The sequence below is a fragment of the Pteronotus mesoamericanus genome, unplaced genomic scaffold, assembly GCF_021234165.1.
Source record: "Pteronotus mesoamericanus isolate MK-2021 breed Mesoamerican mustached bat unplaced genomic scaffold, CSHL_Meso_final contig_59, whole genome shotgun sequence".
Classification (NCBI taxonomy): Eukaryota; Metazoa; Chordata; class Mammalia; order Chiroptera; family Mormoopidae; genus Pteronotus; species Pteronotus mesoamericanus.
The window spans coordinates 4,091,763-4,116,788 of NW_026555206.1; the positions used below are offsets into that span (position 1 = coordinate 4,091,763).

The 25,026-nt window shown below is 37.3% G+C and overlaps 1 protein-coding gene across 4 annotated transcripts in view; it reads left to right on the forward strand.

The window, feature by feature from the left end:
* CCSER2 (coiled-coil serine rich protein 2) overlaps positions 1 to 25,026 on the forward strand; it is a 212,363-nt gene that overhangs the window by 50,066 nt on the left and 137,271 nt on the right. For 3 of the 4 annotated variants that reach the window (XM_054580458.1, XM_054580460.1, XM_054580459.1), the window contains exon 3: positions 2,495 to 2,691. In XM_054580458.1, the coding sequence (XP_054436433.1) occupies positions 2,495 to 2,691 (197 nt within the window). Of the gene's footprint in view, positions 1 to 2,494; positions 2,696 to 25,026 lie in introns of all 4 variants that reach the window. The other variant, XM_054580461.1, reaches the window with a different exon arrangement.

The window sequence follows — 25,026 nt, forward strand, 5'->3', positions numbered from 1 at the left end:
TTTGGATTTTACTGATAAGTTGTGAATTTATTAGCATTTTAATATCCATCGTTTTGATCTTTTTGTTGTGTAATTCCTTTTTGCATTTCATATAACAATGGCTTGGTGATGATGAACTCCTTTAGTTTTACCTTCTCCGGGAAGCACTGTATCTGCCTTTCAATTCTTAATGATAGCTTTGCTGGATAGAGTGCTTTAGGTTGTAGGTCCTTGCTTTTTATCACTTTGAATACTTCTTGCCAGTCCCTTTTAGCCTGCAGAGTTTTTTACAGAAACTCCCTTGTGTGTAACTCTCTGCTTCTTTCTTGCTGCTTTTAAGATTCTTTCTTTATCTTTAACCTTGGCATTTTAATTATGATGTGTCTTGGTGTGGTCCGTTTCGGGTCTCTCTGTGTTTCCTAAACTTGTATGTCTATTTCCTTCACCAAATTAGGGAAGTTTTCTTTCATTATTTTTTCAAATGAATTTTCTATATCTTGCTGTTCCTCTTCTCCTTCTGGCACCCCTATGATTTGGATGTTGGTACGGTTAAAGATGTCCCATAGGTTCCTAAGCTTATCCTCATTTTTTTGAATTTTCTTTTCTTTCTTTTGTTCTGATTGAATGATTTTTTCCTTCCTGTGTTCCAAATCATTGATTTGCTTTTCAGGTTCATTGCCTTTATTGTTGGTGCCCTCTAGAGTTTTCTTTATTTCACTTAATGCAGCCTTCCTTTCTGCCTGGGTCTTTTTTATGGTGTTGAAGTACCCAATAAGGCCCTGGAGCATCCCGATAACTATTGTTTTGAACTGTACATCTGATAAAGCTTCTTAGCTCCATTTCATTTAGTTCTTTTTCTGAAATTTTGTTTTGTTTTTTCATTTGGGCCATATTTCTTTGTCCTCTCATTTTGGCAGCCTCCCTGTGTTTGTTTCTATATATTATGTAGAGCTGTCTGGACTCCCTGTCTTAACATACCTGTTAAGTTGTATGGGGCGGAGCCTTAGGTAATTGCCAGGGCAGGGCAACCTGTGTCTACACTCTGTTGCTCTGTGTTTGGGAGGGCTCTCAGAGGGGACGGTGGCACTGCCTGGCTTCTGGAGTTTTGCTTGGGAGGAATCTGTCTCCCCACTTGCACTTTACTTTCTCCCCATATGCCACTGGTACCCTTCCAGCTGTTTCCCTTGTGCTGAATCCCAGAGGGGGTGGGTCTGCCTGGGTCCTGAGTCCCTTGGGGGCCCTTTAAGAGGACACAGTTTTTTCTGCTGCCCCAACTCCCACTGGTTTTTACAGCCAGAAGTTATGGGGACTTACCTTTCTGGCGCTGGGACCCTGGAATGGATGGTCTATTCTGGGGCTGGGATCTCTCATTCCTTAGGTATCCCTCTCATTTTTTATCCACCATACGTGGATGTGAGACTACCTGTTCCCATCTCTGCACTGCTTCTCCACGCCTCTTCATGTCTCCCCTTGTCTCCACCCTTCCTACTTGTCTGGATGAGTGTGGCTTCTTTAAATCCTTAGTTGTCAGACATCCACACAGCTTGATTTTCTGAAAATTCTGGGTGATATTTATTTTGTAGTGTACCTATTTTTTTTGATATAATTGTGCTTGGAGGTTAGGTGTGTTTATCTATGCCTCCACCTTGACCAGAAGTCTGGCATGCCATTTTAAACCATCTCTTTTCTTAGGGTAGTAGATCATCGCTGTTTGTTAAAAGTAAAAGTTATACCAAAGGATAAATGAGCAGCTATGTCTAATCTAATGAATTTTCTTATCCCAGGAAATTTTAATTTTTTTTTAATGAAAGACGTAGATTTCTTGTTATAACAAGCTTTATAGTTAATACTTTCAGAGGAGCTTTATTTTTTTAATTGAGGAAAGTGAGATAGCAAATGTTAAACATTTCTGCTTCTTCTTGGTTATCTTAGCACTAAGTGTCAGAGCAAATTTATTTTTGTGCTCGTACAGCCTGAAAGAAGAACAAACTGAAGGGACTGGATAAAGTCACATGGCCTGGTCAAGGCACTAGGCCATATCTAGAGATGTGTATAACCCTTGATTGTTAAGGGTGTTCTAGTTAGGAGTGATTGTCAGAACAACGTTTTTCCTTAGGGACCAACTGTGAGGCTAAAAAGATACACACAGAGGAAGGAGTTTCCTGGCCAGTGCTTAAATGTAAGTATCTTAGGAAATGTTAAAGGAATATTAGGCTTTACTTGTATTTCTAGAAATGTTGCAGAAGTCAAAGATGATTCTGAATTTTCTTTACATCTATTGGGAAACATTTCAGTTGGTTATTTTCAACATTTCACCTTTGTATTTATTTATTGTTTAGAAGTTAGAAAATGCTACAAGTATGAATGCTCTTTGCTAAATTTTTTGCTATATCAAGTTATTATTTTAAAATATATATAAAAATATAATTTGTATTTTTGGAACCTGAGAAATAATTATATTTTTGTGAATTAATTACTGTTTCTTTCTCTTTTTTTAAAAAAAAAACAATTGAAGACAGGAGTGAATGTACGAAACATAATTCTGGGAATAACTTGATTTCACCAGATACAGACTACAGAGTCGGTTCTTCATTTGAACTCTCTCCATCTGATAGCTCTGATGGAACATACATGTGGGATGAAGAGGGCTTGGAACCCATTGGAAATGTCCACCCTGTTGGGAGCTATGAGTCCTCTGAAATGAACAGCATAGTATGTATGGAATTCTCTACCCTTTTGGAATGTTTGTTTGCCTTACTGTAGCAGGGGTGTCCAACCTTTTGGCATCTCTGGGCCACTCTGGAAGAAGAACAGTTGTCTTGAGCCTCACATTAAATACATTATAACACGTAATCACAAAAAAAGATCTCATAATGTTTTAAGTAAATTTACAGTTTTGTGTTGGGCTATATTCATAGCCATCCTGAGCTGCATGTGGTCCACAGGCCGCAGGTTGGACATTCCTGCTAGAGAGACTTGTGATATGGATTGGATTATTTTTCAGTTAAATTAACTCTCCTAGTTTGAGAATGTAAATTTATATCCATGAAGGCTACAATAAAGCATATATTTGTGTCACATGACATGTGGTTAAATATACTGTCATACACATATATATAGAGAGAGAGACATTTGTATTTTTCAGGTTAAGTGAGGCTAATGGTTCTCCAACTGGAGGGAAGGGCAATGTCAGAGAGACATTTTTAGTTGTCACATTGAGGGGTTCCATTGAGGGGTGCTACTAGCAAATAAACAACGAGGAATGCTGCTTAATGTCCTATAATGCTTGGGACAGCACGCATAGCAAAGAAGTATCCAGCTCAAGATGTCAGTAGTGCTGCTGTTAAGATAACTCTGGCTTAGGCTCAGTTAACATTATGTGCCAGTTATCAGGGGCTTAACACAATAAAACATTATTTTTTACTCTTACAAAGTTTCTTGTAGATATGAACAAATCTCTAGGGCAAGTTCGTAAGTGTTCTAAGCTGTTTTTACCTTGAGGCTTTGCCATCTTCTTTTGAGGCCATCTTGTCACTGTGGTAGAGGAAGAGTGCCTGAAGGTCTCAAACATGCAATTACTAACTTTGGCCTGCAGATGGCACATGGAACTTTCACACACAGCTTATTGACCCAAACTAATGTTACGAACTTGTTATGTACTAAGCAATTTTCCTGTGTGCTTGGAAGGTAAGGAAACCAATATGAGTGAGTACTAGAAGACCCACCATGCATATGTATACATGTATATTTTGAGAAACGTTGCAAGTGATGTATATGTTATGCCATATGTTTAGAGTGTATCTGTTGTGTTTAAAGTGACTCACGTACTTACTCAGTATATAAAATGATTTTTCAGTAGGTGAATGGAAAATTGGTAGGCTTTATGGATATATTAAATTTTAAGTGGATTTCAGGCAATATAATTTTTTTACACTCACATAAACCTGTAACTTGGAAAAAATAACCATTGTTACCAAAGGCTTATTAAGTTGCACAGAGAGACTACAGATTTAATTCACAGAGATCATCTCTATTCTGTTAGATAAAGGAAGTTAAGAAAAGATTACATTTTAAGGTCTTATGTGCTTTTTTATTACTAGGACTTTTTAAAGCAAATGTGATTGAAATGGAAATGAACATTGTATCCAGAAGATGGCAGCAGTAATCCACTTAGTACTTGACATTTCTCAGAAGGTTCACCACATTCAGTTCACAGTTCCTGTAACTTAATGACAAAATAACTTTTAGAAGTTCACATGTACCTGGAATGACCATTAGTCTTTAAGATCTTAGGTCTTCTGATCTAAAAGGGAAAAGTGTGAAAAATAATGAAGAGTTGATGACAATAGGGTTTTATTCTAAAAGATTTGTTTTTTAACTTTTAACATTTAGAGCTACAAAGTCATCTGGAAGTTATTTCTGTGCATAGTGTGAGGTAGAGGTCAAGATTAATCAGTTTTTTAAACTCAATCTTTCCTTCTCTCTACAGTTATTTTTGTCATATATTTCTTGACTCTCTCTTAGTTCATCGGTCTCTTTGCTTATCCTTATGCCATTGGTACACTGTTTTAATTACCATTATCTTTAAGACAACTATCGACATCTGGTAGTGAAAGTCTTCCATCTTTGTTCTTTTCCAGGGTTTGCTTAACTTACCTTTTTCAGTCTATTTAAATATTAAAATGAACTTACCAATTTCTGCAAAAAACCTGCAGGGATTTTGGATAGGATTACATTGAATTTTTTGTGAATTTGAGAAAAATTGACATACTTGCTATAGCAAGTCTTCCAATTCATGATATATGTCAAAACTCGTTCTTTTTATTTGGGACTTTAGAAATATTTTTTGCTAATGTTTTTGTAGTTTTCTGTAAAATTTTATACATATTTGCTTTATTTTAGGTATCTGATTTTGCTGTTATAAATGGTACTTTAAATTTTTATTTTTTAAGTTTGTGTTGTTTGAACAAATTTACCTGATTTTTGTACTTTGACTTATTTTTCCGAATACCTTGGTAAATTCACTTATTAGTCTAATAATTTGCCTGTGGATGTGTAATTTCTATATGTACTGTACAATCATACCATTTGCAAGTCTCCATTTCCCCACCTTCCTCTTTAGTGCATTTGTTAGGACCTCTAACAATGTTGAATTGAAATGATGATAGAATTTCAGGAAAGTTTTAATAGTTAACTGTTAAATTTTTTGTATGTGTGCATGTGTGCTGGGGGGTGGTTAATACACATCTTTCATCAGATTAAGGAAGTTTCCTTTTATTTCATTTACTGAATTTTTGTTGTGAGTGAATGTTAATTGTTACCATATGCTTTCTCTACTATTGAAATGATCAGACTATTATTATTATTGTTATATATTTGCTGTTAATGTGGTAGATTGCATTTCTTGATTTTAAATATTAAACCATCTTTTTATTCCTGGAATGAATTCACTTGATTGTGATTCATCATCCTTTTAAGTGTTGTTAGAATTGATTTCCTATTACTTTATTTAGGTTTTTTGCATTTATATTCATGAGCAAGATTGCGCTCTCTATATATCTACATCTCTCTATTTTTATTTTTGTCACATTTTGGTATCAGGGTTATGCTAACTTCATGAATGAGTTGAGACGTGTTTTCCTGTTTTTTGCCCTTTGCAAGAGTTTATGTACAATTGATGTTATTTCTTCCTTAAAGGTATAAGGGAATTCACTAATGAAACCTTTTGATTCTGGAGTTTACTTTGTGCGAAGGTTTTTAATAACATTTGGTTTTTAAAATAGATGTTGACCCATTGAGATATATATGTATATTTCTTTTTGTGTTGGCTTTTGAGAAATTGCTTCATCTGTGTTGTCATTTATTGCTGAAAGCTGTTCAGAATTATCTTACTAACATCTTTATAGTAGTGATGTCCACTTTTTCGATATTGGTAATTTTTTATCCCTTTTTCTTCATTTCAAAGAATGAAATTTGGACTTTGCTGATTTTTGTCTATTGTTTACTATTTTTCTGTTTTATTGATTTTTAACTCATATCTTTATTTCCTTCTTTCTACTTTCTTTTAGTTTGATCTTGCCTTTTCCAAATTTTTGACATGGAAATTAGAACATTGGTTTTTTGTTGTTTTTTTTTTAGCCTTTCCCCTCGCCCTGTCCCCCCAATATATTCACTGATGTCTCATAAAGAGAAGACTTTACTATGTATGGTACTATGTAGTGTGTTCAGTAGCATCATAGTGAAAGATGTAACAAGTGGGTTTCTTCTTGTGTGCTTGGCTTTAAAACAGTGAATTCTAAGCCATGTCAGAGAGGCCATGTGTAGTTTTTTAACCTTTAATACATTTGCTTATCTGTGAACAATACATAATACTGTTTTGTATATATATCTTATAGCTTATTTAAGTGATACATTATGGTCTGCAACTTTTTTTACTCAATTTTGTTTGTGTTACATGTGTATATTATAGGTGTACTTTGTTCATTTTTACTGCTGTATAATATGTGTAATATGCTATATAATAGCATTTAAATATATCATTTTTTCTCTGTTCCCCAGCTCAAATGGACATTTGAGTTATTTCTCAGTAATAAAACATATCAAGACAGTGCAGCAGTGAACACCCTTACTCATGTGTCTTTGATGTGCATGTCAGGGTTTCTCTAGGATGTGAACCTAGAAATACCATTACTGGATCAGAGGATATGTGGATCTTCAACTTTATTAGATGCAGCCAAGTATCTCCCTAAAATAGTTTTACCAATTTATACTTCCCAGCAGTGAATGAAGATTTATGTCATTTCTCATCTTTACCCTCCTTGCCAATATCTGATTTTTTAAAAAAATGTACCCAGTCTTGTGAGTGTGAAATGGTATGTCATCTTAGTTTGCATATGTTATTATTATTATTATTGATATTGTCATTTTTCATGTATTTATTGGCTGTTCGGTGTCCTTTTCTCTGAATTACTTACCTACTTTGCTGATTTTTCCCATTTTGTTTTTGCCTTTATCTTGTAAGGAAAAGTTTCTTGTATGTAAATTTAATGCTTATTACGAGTGTCGCAAATAATCTCTCAGGCAGTGGCTTCTAACTTTATTTATTATGCTTTTTACTATATGTAGTTTTAAATTTTAATGTGATTAAATTATGGTTTATTTATTTATTTATTTAATTGAGAGGCAGTATAGCACAATGATTAAGAGTCGGTGCTCTGGAACAGGCTAAATTAAAAAATCCCATCTTTGTCATGTACTAGCTGTATATCTTGAATTCTCTGTTTGCTTCTTTTCTAAAAAATAAAATGGAGATAATAATAGTAGTTATCTCTGGGGCTGATATTAAAAAGTACACACCTTAATGATGTAGCAGCCATGTGATACTGGTTTTTTAGTATTTTGAGTATCATTTCTCAATACTTCATGGAGTTGCTATGAACATTAAAGAAGGTCATACAGATAAAATACATAATGCCAGGGATATAGCAAGAGCTCAGTAAACGTTAACCCTTAATTATTATTTTATTCTAGTTGTTTTAACTTTTTTTATATTTAAGACTTTAATCCATCTGAAATTATTAAGAGACATAATAATTTACCCTCATTAATATTCCTTTGTAATGTACTTGGGGAGAAGAATAGACTTAATTTAACAGTCCTGAGATTGCCCATTCTTAGAAAGGCCATCTCTCTCTCATAAAACAGTACCTCTACCGTGTTACAAAACTTTACCTAAGTGATCAGAGTGGCTCACTGAACCTGAAGTGTTGAACAAACAATGTGGCTTATGCTGAGCACATGCCTTCCTTCTGGGATTCTGGAGTTTTGGCATGTGCTAAGTAGAAGTGCTCACATAACTAGCCCCCAATTAAAAATCACCACATTTCTTAGGAACGTCTGTAATAGACAACACTATTTGTGTATTGTCACAGCTTGTTCAAGGACTTAAGCACCACCTATGTGATTCCACTGGGAGGAGACTCTTGGAAGCTTACACCTGATTTTCTTCAGTTTCACCCTGTGTATCTTTTCCTTTGCTTATTCTGTTTTGTGTTCTTTTGCTGGAAGAAACCTTAGCTGTAAATATGACTCTATGCTGAGTCCTGTGATTCTTCTTTGTGAATTGTCTGACCTGGGGGTGGACTTAAGAACTCCGACACAGGTACTGATTTCGAAGTTTATTTTGCTCACTGCATGGCAATATCATTTTTTATTCATCATCTTTAATATTTTTATAATAATACTTTGGAGTAGCTATATATCAGTTACTAATTCCTGTTTCAGATTTGGATGCGTTTCAGAGTGAATTGATTAGATTAGGAATGACTTTACTAATTATATACTCACTCTGGTAGTCTTGATTTTTAGCCTCGTATCTTATCTACTCAGGATAACTGAGCATTTTTTTAACTCAATAAACTTTTAATATCTTTGATATTTAACTTTTTGGAATATGAAATATAGCAATTTTTTTTCTGGTAGGTATTATCAAAATCATATTTTACAATATGTGTGCAATTTTAGGCAAAAACAGTTTTTCTTCTTATAAACACAGTGAGCCATACTCAGAATTCTCTTTGCTGCAATTTTGTAACCAATAGGAGAGCTCTCATTGAAGAGGACTTGAACTATTACAATGTTATCATGACTGATTTACTAGCACTAAAACATCTAGGAGTTGATAATTTTAAATCATCACATGGAGTCATTTTATTTTTGGAAGGATTTTTAGAGGAAGCCTAAAGAAGTTCTTAAACCAGATGATCCCTGAAAGTGTTTTCTTTTTGTGTTTTATCAGCCTTGACTTACCTTCACATAATAGGCAAGTCTAACCTTCTTATCATTTAAATAATCTTTTTCACTTTAAAATTTAGATTAATACTTTTGCTCAACTATTTTTGACATACCAGTAAGTAACTATGCCTTCATTTCTCATGATGCTAAAACATTTTTATTATACATTTCTTTACTTAAGTTTACTAAGGCAATGACCAGCTAGATTTGAGATTCTACCTTGGTGACTAGAGTTTATTGAGACTTAAATGTGTACTGAATGTAATAATACTCTCAGCAATTGTTTATGTGGGAATATGAGTTTCCTAGGTTATTTGTACTGAATTTTGGAATATTCTGTGGTCCATAATACAGCAGAGGAATATCAAATCTGGCTTGTATTTGCCTCTATTAATTTTATTTTGAAGTTTTGAGAAAATCCCAGTTATTTTAAAATTATTTGTATCATGGTTTTACTGTAATTTAATGGAGCCTGGGCTATTGTACTTTATGGGTATGACTGGGGATGTTTTAATCTCTTTAAAATATATTTACAAATGTTTTCTTAGAAATGGTGGCAACTTGTCTCCATTCTGCTTGTTTTTCACCCCATTTAACAGCCTTTCGTACCACTGTCAGGTTGTTTTCAGTAAACGCTGGTGAGATTATACTAAGGCTTCTTTAAATCTGTATCCATGTTCAGAGGCCTTTTAATATACTGCTTCTCTTACCTGTATCCCCATGCAAAGATCATTCGACATTATTTACATTTCTCTAAATACTCCCATTCTCTGCCTTTGTCTATGCTATTCTTTAGTCTAGCATGCCTTCTTCCCATGATTCCTCTGCGTATTGAGTTTATTCATCCTCCAAGGATGTATTCAGACTTCTCCTCTCTCCCCTCCCCCTAAAAGTTAGCTGTTTGGCAATGAAACTCCGTAACACTTCTCAGACACACTCTGGTTTTCTACTTTTCTTCTTGCTAGATAGTGAAGTGAAGACTGCCTTTTTTCATCGTTTTCTTTCCCCCTTAATATTGCCTTAGGGTATGTAGGTAGATATTAAGTAAAATGGTTCCTTTAAGTTAGAATTAATCACTCCTTTCTGCTTCTAACCATATTCCTTCCTCCTGGTTTTGGCACTTACTTTACCTTGTAGTGTACTACTTTTTATTGGTCTCCCCGCAAACACTGAAGTACTTCTGAAGGCAAAACAGGACTGTGTCTTACTTATCTATTTTCCAATCCCAGGATAGAAACTGTTGATATGTTGAAGTGAATTTAGAAATCTGGATAAGTGCCAGTGATATGAATTATCTATGAAGTTTTTAATTTACTTCTGTAAAACTCCAATTTTCTGATGTTTTTGTCACCCCTCCCTTGGGTTTTACCCTAGATTTGGCATCCTTATTAAGTTTCTTGTTATTTATCTTTAAATTCTATTGTTTTGGTTTAGAATAAAGTCTCAAATTTTGGTCTCTACTCCATAAGGCTATTTTCATGGCTGAGCTTTTAACATTATACATGTTTGTCCTTTCTTCACTGTTAATAGCCTTCTTATGACCTTTTTTACACAGAACAATGGAGACTGTTCTTTCCCCCATTTATTCATTTTAATAAAATAATGGTGAGAAGGTTGGGATACGTGGTATTGATCTCTACAAAGTGATGCAGAGACCAGTGTAGTTAGTTGTACATGTTAAAAAGCATACAGTACAAATGACTTTTTCCTTGAGACATCTCAGATTTAGTTCCCTACCTGATTTTCCATCACTCTGAGGTTCTTTAATGTATATTTCTTATGAAGAAGATCACTTTCCTATGGAACTATAGTAAACCATTCACATCATGAAATTAACATTGATATATTGCTACCATCTAATCCTCAGAAGCCATTCAAGTTTCTCTAGTTGATTAATAACATCTGTAGCAAAGAGATCCAAGTTTTATCTTGTTAGTCTCCTGGCCAATGAGTGCACCTTGCAGCTGGCTGCTATGTCTTTTCTGCTATATTTAGCATTCTTTGAGCACTCCTTTGCTTTCTTGTACAAGATGTTCTGGTTTCATTCAATACTTTTTCTTCTTCTCTAGACCTAGAATCAGCCATTTGTCCAAGAGCCCTGTTGTGGGTTTTTTTTTTTAATGGAAAATGCTGTTTAGAAGCCAACTGTTGTTTTTTTTTGTTTTTTGTTTTTTGTTTTTGGCGGGGTTGGGGGTGATATGCTCACTGCTGCTGAAAAGTTGCTGCTCCCAGGCATCTTCAGCAGGCAGGTAGAGAATGTGTGTATGTATTATATTTATTTCTACATTATCTATATATTGAAAACTGTGTGTTCATACAAATACCTCCAATTAGAATTCATCACTACAGGATTCATTCTAGTCTCTATGTGTTACCTCTCATTTCTGATGGTGATAAACCTGACTTATGTTATTCTTAAAATATCTACTTATTTGATCATGTAGCTAATTGTCCTTTTTGCCACCACTTACTCTTTCCAATTGATGTCTTTCTTTATTAGGCTCTAAAACATATACAGTAGGCCACTACCCTGCGTGGATAACTTTCCTATTGTGTTTGGCCCTGACTCCTCACATCAGTCCATCCCCCACATACATTCTGCTTACATTCTCATATCCTTCGCCAGCTCTGTGCCTTAGATTCTGCCTCTCCATGCTTCAACATGAGTATCATCTAATTAGCCCTGATGTGTACAAGCTCTGATATGCCGGGTCAGCGATTTTCAGCCTGTGTGCCATAAGAATTTTTAGAACATGCAGTACCAGATTATTTAGTCATGGTCACTGACCTCCTTTCCCTTAGATTGTCAAATAAAAAAGTGAAAACAGCAACACAGTAGCTGTTCAGTGTGAATGAATCAAAATTATATCTATTTTTTGTCAGATCAGCAAAAAATACAAAATTTTAATAATTCGTTTGTGTGGGTGCCATGAGGTAAAAAAGGTTGAAAGTCGCTCTGCTAGGCCAACCTATGCATGATGTTTTTTTTTCACATTACTTGGTTTCTAATTCCCCATGTTCAGCTGCTTCTCTGTGTATATGACTTCCTCACCTTGCAATTTATTACTCTTCATGCCTCACTGCCTCCACTCCCTATCCTACATGCCAATTTGAAAAACTATTTATGGAGATGTTCTTAGACATCTTAATAAAAGAGATACAGTATAAACATTCCCAAGCCTGTGCATATATCTGTTTTATTACCAAAATGAATGACAAATAGCTTTCATGAAAATTATGAAAAACGCTTCTAGATGTAATGAGTTTTATAGGATCCGTATTTTATGTAATTATATGGAAAGTTGGGTCTAGAAATGTGCAGAGAACTAAAAGTTTCATTTTTCCAAACACTGGTGAAAGTCAAAATTTGGTGTAATATACTCAGATTTTTAGGAAATGTGAATTAGGTTATCATAATGGTCAGTTTATAATTATTATCACTTGGGAAAGTACACAGTATTTTGTGGTAGAGAGATGTATAAGAATCTGGGATCAGCTCATTTCTAAAGATTTAAGAGGCATTTATTTCAAAATGATTTCAAAGGGGAAAGTATTATTATTTAGTTGGAAAAAATATAGCACATATTACCACCTTTTTTGTAAGTTTATACAGATAAAGTATTACATACATTTTTTTAAAAAAGAATCGCATTAAGGATGCCAGGCATTCTGATTTTTGTTGTAGTTTTTGTAATCATATTTAGACATTAATGAAAAACACATTTATAAATCTATTGGTGTCTTAGTTTTCTTTTATAACTAATTACTACAAACTTAGCTTAAAACAATATAAACATTGTCCGACTTTTAGAACTCAGTTCAAAAATGAGTCTGGGTGTCACTGGGCTAAAAACAAGGTAGGCAAGATTGCATCCCTTTTGGATGCTTTAGAAGATAGTCAGTTTCCTTGCCCTTTCCAGCTTCTATAGGCTTCCCTCATGTTTGGCTTATAGTGCCCTTCCATCTTCAGAGAGGGCAATGGCAGGTTGAGTCTCATAGCATGTCACTATGACCTTCTGTCTCTCTTCCACTTAAGGGCCCTTGTGGATTACATTGGGCCCATGTGGATAATACAGAATACTATCCATCCCTACTTTGAGGTCAGCTGATTAGCAACCTTAATTCCACCTGTAATCTTAATTCCTCTGTGCTATGGAACCTAATATATTTACAGGTTCTAGGAATTAAGATGTAGACATCTTTGAAGGAGTTGTTATTCTGCCTAACATAACTGAAGGCATACTTTTCAGTTTTTAAAATAATACTATTATTATCTTAAAAATTCATTCTTTTTGAGGTTAACAAATTTAGTTTTAGTAAGTTGTAAATTTGACTTATAAAATAAATAGTAAATTATAAGCACAATTTAGTCAAACTCAATTTTTCAGTTTAAGTTAATCTAAACTGATGGCATAGCTATTCAAGTGGCCTTCGCTGAAGATTGTTATTGTGATAACTAATTACAGATTTTATTATTTACAGATGAATATTTTCACTCTTAATATTTGTTTTGGTATCTTGTAATGATTGGAAATAACATAGTGGCTTGTTTATATGTATGAGTTTGTATTCTCTGTAAATTGACATGGAATTTAAAGATGACTCATTTCTAAGAAAGGCAATTAAGAGCAAATAGGGTGATGAAATCATTGGCCTGGTTTAAATTTTAGGTATATTCAGCTCTTTTCTAGGGAAAATTGTTTATAGACACTGATTTGAAAACAGTATCCAGTACTGTCAAGTAAATTTTGGATTGGCCAAAAAGTTGCTTTGGTTTTTTCTGTAAGATGGCTTTGGTAGTACTTAGTTGTCTTTAACTTCATTTGAAACAGTTTTGTTAGATTGTATTGTAACAGCTGTCATATCAGTGTGCATTTAAAAAAAACTTAATCAAAATTGTTGAATTTTTGTGTAGCCATTTTAATATTAAAGATGGAAGAAAATATGCAACATTTTCAGCACATTGTGCTTTATTATTTTAAGAAAGGTAAAAATGCAACTGAAACACAAAAAAAGATTTGTGCAGTGTATGGAGAAGGTGCTGTGACTGACTGAATGTGTCAAAAATGGTTTGCAAAGTTTCATGCTGGAGATTTCTCGCTGGACAATGCTCTTCATTTGGGTAGACCAGTTGAAGTTGATAGGGATCAAATCGAGACATTACTTGAGAACAATCAATACCATACCCCCGGGAGATAGCCAACATACTCAAAGTATCCAAATCAAGTGTTGAAAATCATTTATGCCCGCTTGGTTATGTTAATTTTTTTGATGTTCAGGTTCCACATAAGGTTAAGTGAAAAAAAACCTTCTTGATCCTATTTCCTCATGTGATTCTCTACTTAAATGTAACAAAAACATTCCATTTTTAAAACAAATTGTGATGCATGATGAAGAGTGGATACTTTACAATAATGTGGAATGGAAGAGATTGTGGGGCAAGTGAAATGAACCACCATCAACCATACCAAGGGCCTGTCTTCATCCAAAGATGTTGTGTATATAGTGGGATTGGAAGGGAGTCCTCTATTACAAGCTCCTTCCGGAAAATGAAACAATGCTCGACAAGTACTGCTCCCGGTTAGACCAAATGAAAGCACCACTCAATGAAAAGCATCCAGAATTATTCAACAGAAAGTGCATAATCTTCCATCAGGATAATGCAAGATGGCATGTTTTTTGATGACCAGACAAAAACTGTTACATCTTGGCTGGGAAGTTCTGATTCATCCACCATATTCACCAGACATTGTACCTTTGGATTTCCATTTATTTCAGTCTTTACAAAATTTTCTTAATGGAAAAAAATTTCAGCTCCTTGGAAGACTGCAAAAGCACCTGGAACAATTTTTGCTCAAAAGGGTAAAAAGTTTTGGGAAGATGGAATTATGAAGTTGCCTGAAAGATGGCAGAAGGTAGTGGAACAAAACAGTGAATATGAACTTTTTGGCCAACCCAATATAAAATTAGATAAGCACTCCATAGATTACAAAGAATAATGATATCTTTATTACTAAGTGTGCAAGATAAATGCATGTTTGATATTATTGACTGTCTTACATCAATAGCTATCTAAAATAATTACAGGTCTAGCTTCTTAAATTTAATCTTACATTGCATTTTTTTTCCGTTACCATTTAGTTCCCTTATACCCCCCTCTCAACAGTTGTCACCACACTGTTGTCCATGTCCATGAGTCCCTTTTCCTTTTTGTTCAGCCCTTCTACCCTCTAACCTCCCCCCAACCCCTAGCTATCATCCTACTCTCCATCCATAACTCTATCCCCATTTTCCTTGTTAGTTTAGTTTGTTCATTAGATTCCACATATGAGTGAAATCATATGGTATTTATCTTTCTCTGACTGGCTTATTTCACTTAGCATAATGTTCTCCAGGTCCATCCATACTGTCGCAGATCTAGATTCTTTACAACTGAGGGATGAAGTATTTGTTTTGTCTTGTTCCTATAAACTATTTTTACTCCTTTGATTATTTAATAATAATTAAAATAAACAATATTTTACTTGTTTGACATTTCCTGTTTCTATTGAGATGTGAGTATATACTTAGCATACTAGGTGTGGCTGCACTGTGATTGAAGATAAAAGAAGGATGGATTACCTTATAACTCCCAGTTTTTGTTTTCTCGGTCCTTGGGCCTAAATTTATATATTTAGTCTGCATTTTTATTTTAGATATGTTATATTTATCACAATAATAATCTCCCATTCTGTTTTGTGAGATTTTACTTTTGCTTTCATCCATTTGGCCTTTTACTATTTGGCAAAGCTATAGAATCTTTATATGCAGAAAAATTAGATGCCATAACATCAAGGACACAGAGCTCACTTAGTTTTATCCACTCATTTTATAGATAAAGACACTGAGGCCTAGAAAGGTTAAGTGACACAGTCACTTAAGGGACACAGAGGAATGAAAACTTGGAATAACTTACTCCCAGGTTATTATCCCTACTATACCACGTGCCACCATAGATTTATACTGGGTTTCTTCTTTAGGGTAAAGAAGTAGCGGTTTACTGCTGTCCTGTTTTCTGTTCTCAAATGTCTGCCCTTTGGAAAATGGTTTATTTGCAATCTTATTGGAGAATACATGGTTTGAAAATCAAAACATTCAGGTTATCTGTGTCTCCTCTTATTTGTCTTTGTGCCACACTAAGGTAGACTGGGAAATTGAAAGGGGAAATGGTATGTGGAGGACTCCCTCTATATATTTCTTTCTTTTGGTTCATTCATTTATTCAGCTGGTATTTTTTAATTCTTACTTTGTGCTACTGCCACTGTAGTTACTGAGAAATTGTATGAAGAGACTGTTGATACCTTAGCAAAAACTCATGATCCAAATTAAGAGAAGCAACATACTTAATTCTCACCATTAGAGGAAGGTTTCACTTCTTCCTAATTAACAGATAGTCTATTTCCATTTCAAATTTGGGAGGTTTGTATGGTATTTCAAAAAAAGCTTCTTTATGAGTTTAAAATAGAGAGTAAAAAATTTTTTTTGTTTAATTTTTATCTCCTGTTTCTTTGGGATATTAATAGCGGCCAGTAAACAACAGCCTGCAGGCTGCCCTCCTGTTTTTGTAAATAAAGTTGTACTGGAACACAGCTATGCCCTTTAAGTTACCTATAGTCTGTGGCTGCTTTCATGCTCCTGTGGTAGGATTGAATGGTTGCAACACAGATTGTATTGCCCACCAACCTAAAGTATTTACTATTTGACCTTTTAGAAAAAGTTTGCTGAACCCTACCTCATTTTAAAGATTCAGATATTACTTTTTTTAAACCAAACATGAATCTGTGTAAATTTTTATTTATTTTAATTTTTAAAATATATTTTATTGATTATGCTATTACAGTTGTCCCATTATTTTTCTCCCCTTTATTCCTCTCTACCCTACACCGTCCCACCCCTTAGTTCATGTCCATGGGTTGTACATATAAGTTCTTTGGCTTCTCCATTTCCTATACTATTCTTAACCTCCCTCTGCCTATTTTGTACCTACTATTTATGCTGCTTATTCCCTGTACCTTTTCTCTCATTCTTCCTCTTCCCCCTCCCCTCTGTTTTACTGTTAATAGTTTTTTATCCTTTTCTTAGATAAGTTCCTTAAAATTTCATATAATAAAGGCTTGATGATGATGAACTCCTTTAACTTGACCTTATCTGGGAAGCACTTTATCCGCCCTTCCATTCTAAATGACAGCTTTGCTGGATGGAGTAATCTTGGATGTAGGTCCTTGTCTTTCATGGTTTTGAAAACTTCTTTCCATCCCCTTGTCTGCAAGGTTTCTTTTGAGAAATCAGCTGACAGTCTTGTGGGAACTCCTTTGTAGGTAACTGTCTCCTTTTCTCTTGCCTTGAAAATTCTCTCCTTATCTTGACTCTTGGGTAACGTAATTATGGTGTGCCTTGGTGTGTGCTTCCTTGGATCCAACTTCTTTGGGACTCTCTGAGCTTCCTGGATCTCCTGGAAGTCTATTTCCTTGGCCAGATTGGGCCAAGTTCTCCTTCATTATTTGTTCAAATAAGTTTTCAGTTTCTTGCTCTTCCTCTTCTTCTTCTGACACCCTTGTGATTCGGATGATGGAACGTTTAAAGTTGTCCCAGAGGTTCCTAAGCCTCTCCTCATTTTTTTGAATTCTTGTTTCTTCATTCTCTTCTGGTTGAATGTTTATCTCTTCCTTCTGCTCCCAGTCGCTGATTTGAGTTCCCGTTTCCTTCCCATTACTGTTCGTTCCCTGTATATTTTTCTTTATGTCACTTTGCATAGCCTTCACTTTTTCCTCCATTTTGCCACCATACTCAACCAATTCAGTGAACATCCAGATTACCAGTGTTTTGAACTGTGCATCTGATAGGTTGGCTATCTGTTCATCATTTAGTTGCTTAGTTCTATTTTTGGAGCTTTGATCTGTTCTTTCATTTGGGCCATATTTCTCTGTCTTGGCACGCCTTGGAAATGGTTGGAAGGGGCAGAGGCTTAGGTATTTGCCAGGGTGGGGCAACCCAGGTCGCTGAGTTGTGACACTGTGTGGAGGAGAGGTCCGAGTGGAACAGTGCTGTTTGCTTGGCTCTAAGCTGGCTTTCAGTCACTTACCCTCTACTCACAAGCAAATTGAGCCCTTGTGGTGCTAATTTCTGGATGGGTTGGTCTGTGTACATTCTAGGACCCCATGGATCTCTACAACAGATTCTCCTGTGAGGCTGGAAGTTTCTCCTGCCGCCTCAGTCCCCGCAGGTTTTTACCCCTAGAGGTTTCTAAGCGTTTTTCCCCTGTGCTGGAACCCTGCATTGCGCACCCTGTCTCACTTCCCAGCTGTTTCTCTGATTTATCTGCATGCAAATATGGTACCGCCCAGTCCTCTAGCCCGCTGCCTTGCTGCCTGTCCTCTCCAGCCCTGTTGCCTGTCTCTGTCTCTCCTTCCAATCTGGATGAATGTTTCTTTAACTCCTTAGTTGTCAGACTTCTATATATAGTTTGATTTTCTGGCAGTTGTTGTTATTTTTTTTTTAAAGTTGTTGTTGTCCTTTTGCTTGTGCGAGGAGGCAAAGTGTATCTACCTCCATTTCCATCTTGGCCAGAAGTCCTGTGTAAACTTTTTAGGCATTCAGTTTTCTCTTTGTTGTCATTCCTAGCACTGTTTTTCCTCTGGCAATAGTGGAAGGCATCCATCATTACATTCAGCATATTACAGCAACTGCTGTTAAGTGCAAGGCACTGAGGATACAGTGATCAAGAAAGCTACAGATTCTGTTTTAGTGTTACTTATATTTGTTGAAATTTTTTTTCAGCTTTAGTATTTTTTAATTTTGTTCAGTTACAGTTGACATTAAATATTATTTGATATTCGTTTCAGCTATAAGCATAGCAGTTAGACAGTTAAATAATTTATGAAGTGTTTGAACAGTGGCCATTAGTGAAAAGGTGGAAGGGTGATTTTCATTCCCCATTGAATAAGAAGGTCTCTTCCCCAAATATTAAGTGGGGCTGGAAGGACATAAGGCTGGATTTACCCTATCTGTCCGTCAGGGCCATAGCACCTGATGGACCAGACACTTTTGCATGGCTGAGTGTTGCCTCCTATGCCAGTTACAGATGTGTTGGCCTCTGTTAGTGGCCACTCTGGAGGCCAGTATTGGCTAGAAATTATAGAGACATCTGCACCTATCTCTAGCAGACCATGGAAAGTTCTGTCTTTAATGGTCACTTCTAAAAGAGGTTTATTTAATTTAATGGAAGCAGTCCAAAAAACCAACTGGTTCTTAGTACTGCGGAAGCCTCCCTTTCCTCTCTTAATGTCTTGGGTATTTGGCACTATACAGGGAAGAAGAAGAAGTTGGGCTATACGAGTCTGGGCAGGAATACATGATATCCAGAGGCTCTAATCATAATTTTAATTTCTCCCTGGTAATCAGAATTATTCCAGGCTGGACTAGGACTCCTTTGACAGGAAAGCTAGTTTTTTCTAAAATCAATCCAACTGTGCCCTCAGGCAATGGCCCCCACACTCCCGTAGGAGCTAGGAGGGTTTTGTCCTGTTCCTTTAAGACAAGTTCCTGGGTAGTGACCAAGTCCAATCCTGCTCTCCCTGTTGTGGCGGCACGGAGTTCGGTGACTCTGCATGTCCCTGACATCAGAACTGATTATGGCTGTCTGGAGAACTCCTGTTTGGGTTTGGGGCACCAGAATTCGTGCCCCTCTGCCCGTTTCCCTGAGAGGGAAGTGGTTTGCCATCCTTGTCATAGTTAGATCTACTTTGATTAACCCAGTGTCTGCCCTTATGACAACGTGGGCAAACTTTATCCGGTCAAATTAACTTGCGGGGCTTTGCAGTCCCTGCGAGAATGACCTGGCTTACTACAGGCAAAACAATTTCTTGTCTTATAGCAGCTGCTGATAGTGAGGCATGATGCTGCTCCAGACCTGCTTTCTGGCAGGCCTTAACGAACTGACTGATATTAGTGGCAGTTAGCTTAATAGGATTGAGAACAGCTTTACAATTATCATTCGCGTTCTCAGAGGCTAACTGTAATAGAAGTGTTTCAGCTGCTTCCAGATTTTCAACCTGCTTCTGTATTGTCTCCTGCAGTCTGTCAACAACATCTAAATAAGCTTCCATGGCTCCTTGTTGAATGTTCACAGAGGAGCTGGGCCCCTGAACTTAAGCTTCTGGAACCATTTTTAGAGCACAGGAAGCCACCTGGGAACATTGGGTAAAAACCTGGGGATCCATTCTGGCCTGCTCTTCAGGAGGTTCATACTGACCGGTCCCAAGTAGCACAATAAGCTGCACTGGGTTGCTGTTCCTGTGGTTTTCTATGGCCTGTTGATGGCAGCAGTCAGTATTCTGAATGCCACACAAGGAACTGAGCTGGGGTCAGAACAGTCCTAGCCAGAGCAATCCAGTCACAGAGGGCCATTTGATAGCCATCAGTGATGGCAGAGATAAGCCCCAAAGTGTAGGGTGACTGAAGTCCATTGTCTTTGATGCTCTTCTTTAAATCTTTATATATTGTAAAAGGCAATGGCTCATGGACAGGCTGTCCATATTGCTTAATGATAACTGGAAAAGCTGATGAAGCTTTCCAGTCTCCTGCCTCTGCAGCTTCTTTAAGACATTGCTGCACTGCAGTGGTGGTCTGATTAAATGCCAGAGGAGAATCTGCGGGAGGACGCAGAAGTGGTAAATCTTTCTGCACCTCTTCCAATGGTGGGGCAGTAGGAGGGCTAAGAGAGGAGCCGCCCTTCTCTGTGGTGGCAGCTCCCTGTAATTAGATTCAGTATTCATGCCTGCATTTGCCCTATGACCCCCTCTCTTTAAGTCTGAGCTTTCTGATTACAAGGATTTCTAGTATGAATAGGGACAAGAGCTGTTCTAATTAGGCTCCAAGATAATAAATTCTGATGTCCTATAGGTGTCCCATTTTCCTGAAGCCATTTCAGTTTCTGTCCGATTTTTTCCCATACTTTTAAATCCAGAGAACCTTTATCTGGAAACCATGGACAGTATTTCTTTATTGTCTGCAATAAGTTGGTTAAATTTTTCTCTTTAACCCTACATCCAGCAGCCTTAAAAAGCTGCTGAAGCAGTTGAAAGTACATTTTCTGCTCCCTAGAAAGTCCTGAGCCCATTTTTGTGGCTCAGATGCTGTTGTTTCTGTTTCCAGGCTCTATCTTCTCTCAATTTCACTCCGCCTTTTGTAAACCTCTTCTGACTAATTGCTAGGGAGTGAGAAAAGTGTAATAGGTCAAAGTGTGCTGCTTGTGGGAGGTTTCCAAGCATGTGACCCCTTGGTAACCCCCAACTTTCTTATGTGTCTCGGTTTCTCCCTATTGTCTTAAACAGCCAGGGGAGCTCTGAGTGCTGGGTGACCAACCCTTATTTTTGCATGTCCCTGAATGAGCTGAGAGTTAATTACTGTGATTGGAATTCCCTGTGCAGCCCCTGCACATTTTAGGAAATAATCCCAGATGCTCCCATGAAAGCCCCCACTCATGTGGAAACACTCCAGCGTGGAGCACCAGAGCTAGGAGAAGGACACACCCGTTTTCCTCAGACCCGTGCGAGACTGAAGCACTCCTTCAAATCCTGACTACTTAACTACTTAATTGCTGGAGACTTCCTAATTACATTGAAAAGTGGAGGTAGAGGAGAGAGAGTCTGGAAAAAACAGCACTTTTTGCTCCAAGCTAGATTCTTGCTTTCTCGTCTGGAGAACTAAACCTAGGTGGGAATATGCTGCAGGGATGGGACTGTGAATGTTTTTACAGCATGCCTCTTGTTGCATGGACTTTAGCTTGTGGCTGGTGGGAAACCTAGTGTTCTGTCCAGGTCCACGTCCAGCTTAACTTTTCATGGGAGACTTTTAGTGTTGAGCGCACTTGTGGCATCCATGCCTATGAACATTCGGCCAAAACTCCCAAGGGAGAGAAAGCAAGCTCCTGCAAGGAGTGTTTGGATTCAAATTGAACTGTCTGATATTATCTGAGGCAAGGAAAAAAATGGGGCAGAAAATAGAATGGATGCGATGGCCCTAACGAATGGGTGCAAGAGATGGCCCTAAAAGAAATTCCCCTCCCCTTGAAACTACACACACCCTCAGCCTTACCATCAAGTGATGGTGCTGCTGAGTCCCTTACCGGGGATGAAAGGCACACTGAAACTCCCGTCCAGTAGGTGTGTGGTCTGTGACGGTGGCTCGTAGCCACTGGCTGATCCAGGTTCTGATGGCCCCGCATTGGGCGCCAGCTGAGGTGGTGCGGAGCTCTGGATCTGAGCGCCCCTCTTTGGGCGCCAGCTGAGGTGGATGGTAGACTCTCTCCTGCAGAGTACGCTCTGGGTCATCATGAATGGGGAAATAAAATAAAGTGTCCCAGACACTTTTCTGTAAGTCTGCCAGGGGAAGGAGTAGTAATTCCCTCTAGTGGAGAATGCCCCAGAGCCCTTCTCTTGAAGTGGCTTTTATTGAGAACCATATGCATAGGGGTACACAGCATGGATGTAAAGCCAATCAATCAATGTGAAAAGGCTGTGTTTACAGAAAACAAATAGAGATCATGGATAATAATGGAAGGAACACAAGAGATTTGCCTCAGGTCAGGGTCTGGTAGACAGTGCCTTGAAACCTGGGAGCATGATCACATTCTATGCTCAACCCCAAACATTAGTATTCATTAACTGGAGGGCATTCTTAGCAATGTAAGTTTCATAGATTTAATGCATTCCTTTTCCAGGCCTAATTGTCCCTGGGAACCACCCGATCCAGTTTAGGGCTGTACCTGCCTTTAGTATTGTTTCAAGCCTGAGCCAGGTAGGTGGGGCAGAGCCAAGAGATAAGGAGACTTCTTTCAGCTAAAATGAGGACTCTGGCTATATCTAAGCGTAGGGATGAAGGGTCTTTTTCCCCTTCTCCTTGTCCCCCAAGTCCTTCCCATGATGGCCCATGTGGCTGTGCTTTAGGTTGCCCCTGCCATTGAGGCATCATTTACTAACCAGCCATCTCTGGGGCCAAGCAGGGTGATGTGAAGGAGGCAGGGGCTACATTTCTGCCATGGGGACAGGTTGTATCTCCTCAGTGGCCTATTTTCCAAGGCCTCCTTGCTCAGCCCCAGCCTTGAGGCCCTCTTGCCTATTCGGTGAGTCTGCAGTTCCTGAAACCAGGCGGGATGGTTCCCAACAATGAAGTGATTCCCACCCCAATTTCTTGTACCCACCTGGCACCATGCATTGTTATTACAATATTCGCTATAGTCTCTATGCCGTACTTTACCTCCCTGTGACTATTTTGTAACTACTAATTTGTACTTCTTAATCCCTTCACCTTTTTTACCAGGCTCCCTCCCTGCTCCCATCTGGCAACTATCTGTTCTCTGCATCTATGAGTCTTTTTTTATTTAGTTGATTTTTTTCTTCTCTTACCCTCCACCCCGCTGCTGTGTAGCTCCTGATTAAAAGGGCCACTGGAGGGGAGCAGTCACCCCAAGTTTTGTGCAACGATGTTATCTGGTGCTGCAGCCTATTTTGTTTTTTAGATTGCACATATAAGTATAATCATATCGTATTTGTCTTTGTCTGACTTATTTCACTTAATATAATACTCTCTGTGTCCATCCATGTTGTCACAAATGGTAATCTTTTTATGACTGAGTACTGGTTCATTGTATATATATCCCACATCTTCTTTATCTACTTGTCTATTGATGGGCACTTGGGTGGTTTCTATATCTTGGCTATTATAAATGATGCTGCAGTGAGGATAGGGGTGTATATATCTTTTCAAATTAGAGTTTTCGACTTCTTTATGTAAATATGAGAAGTAGAATTAATAGGTTATAAGGTAGTTCTATTTTTAATTTTTTGAAGAATGCCTCCATACTGTTTTCCATAGTGGCTACACTAATTTGCAATTCCAACAACAGTGAACAAGCGTTCCCTTTTCTCCACACCCTCACTAATACTTGCTGTTTGTGCACTTACTGATGATAGCCATTTTGACAGGTGTGAGGTGATATCTTATTGTGGTTTTAATTTGCTTTTTTTTCCTGAAACTATAAAACTCTTTGAAGAAAATATAGGCAGTAATTCTCTGATATTGCTCTTAGTAATATTTTTTGTGATACATCTTTGGTAAGGGAAACAAAAGGAAAAATAAGTGAGACTTCCTCAAAGGTTTTACACAGCAAAGGAAACCATCAACAAATGAAAAGACAACCCACTAAAAGGGAAAAGATATTCCCCAGTGATACATCTGGTAAGGGGTTATCAACCAAAATTTATAAAGAACTCACATAATTTAATATTTAACAAAAAAATAAAAAAAATCCAAACAAGTGGGCAGAAGACCTGAGTAGACATTTCTCTGAAGAGGACATACAGATTGTCAATAGACATATAAAAAGATACTTGATGTCACTTGATGAGGCAGGTATAGTTGAACTATTTAGCTAACTCATTAACTGGTTATCTTCAGTTGAAAATAACCAGTTAATGAGTTAACTGGTTAACTGGAAAGTGCTACAGAGGAAAATTTCAAAGTGTGAAAGTATTATCATTTGAAAATCTGGTCTCTGGTGGGTGTTAGGCCCTAAGGCTTTTTCAGGATATGGTGTTTAGGCTAAGTTAGTCTAGGAATACAGTAGGTAAAAAGAGCATATGTAATTGGAAGAATATTATGTATTTTAGTAAATTGCATATGGGAATGCCTTGAGATTGTGGAGTGTTTGAGGAACTATGGGAAGGCCGGTATAGATGAGTACTGACACACAGGGGAGGGGTGGTGGGAGAGGAGGCTGCTAGTAAAGAGGTTTTATTGGAGCTCAAAGGATTTGGATTTTTACCCAGAAAAATGGAAGGGAAGATGTTGGAGGATTTTAAGCTGGAAAGGGACGTAATTCGATTTATATTTAAAAAATTCTCTCTATGAAGATTGAATTAGAAGGGAACTAGGCAGGATGCTGGAAACTACTGTTCCAGTGAGAGATTGTAGTAGCTTGGGCTAGGGTGATTGCAGAGTGGAGATCTGGGAAGGGGTGTGTGTGTGTGTGGCAGTTTTGAAAATGGGCTAAGAGGGTACAATTGACAAAAATATGTTGTTCAATGACTGTAGGGGAGAAAAGTGTCTTCTCACTTTTAGAAGTTAAGACTAGTATTGTTGCTTCCATTTATTGTGCCCAGATCACCCTTAATTGCCAGTTTGACGTGTTATTTTCCTGTTAATTTTCCCATTCCT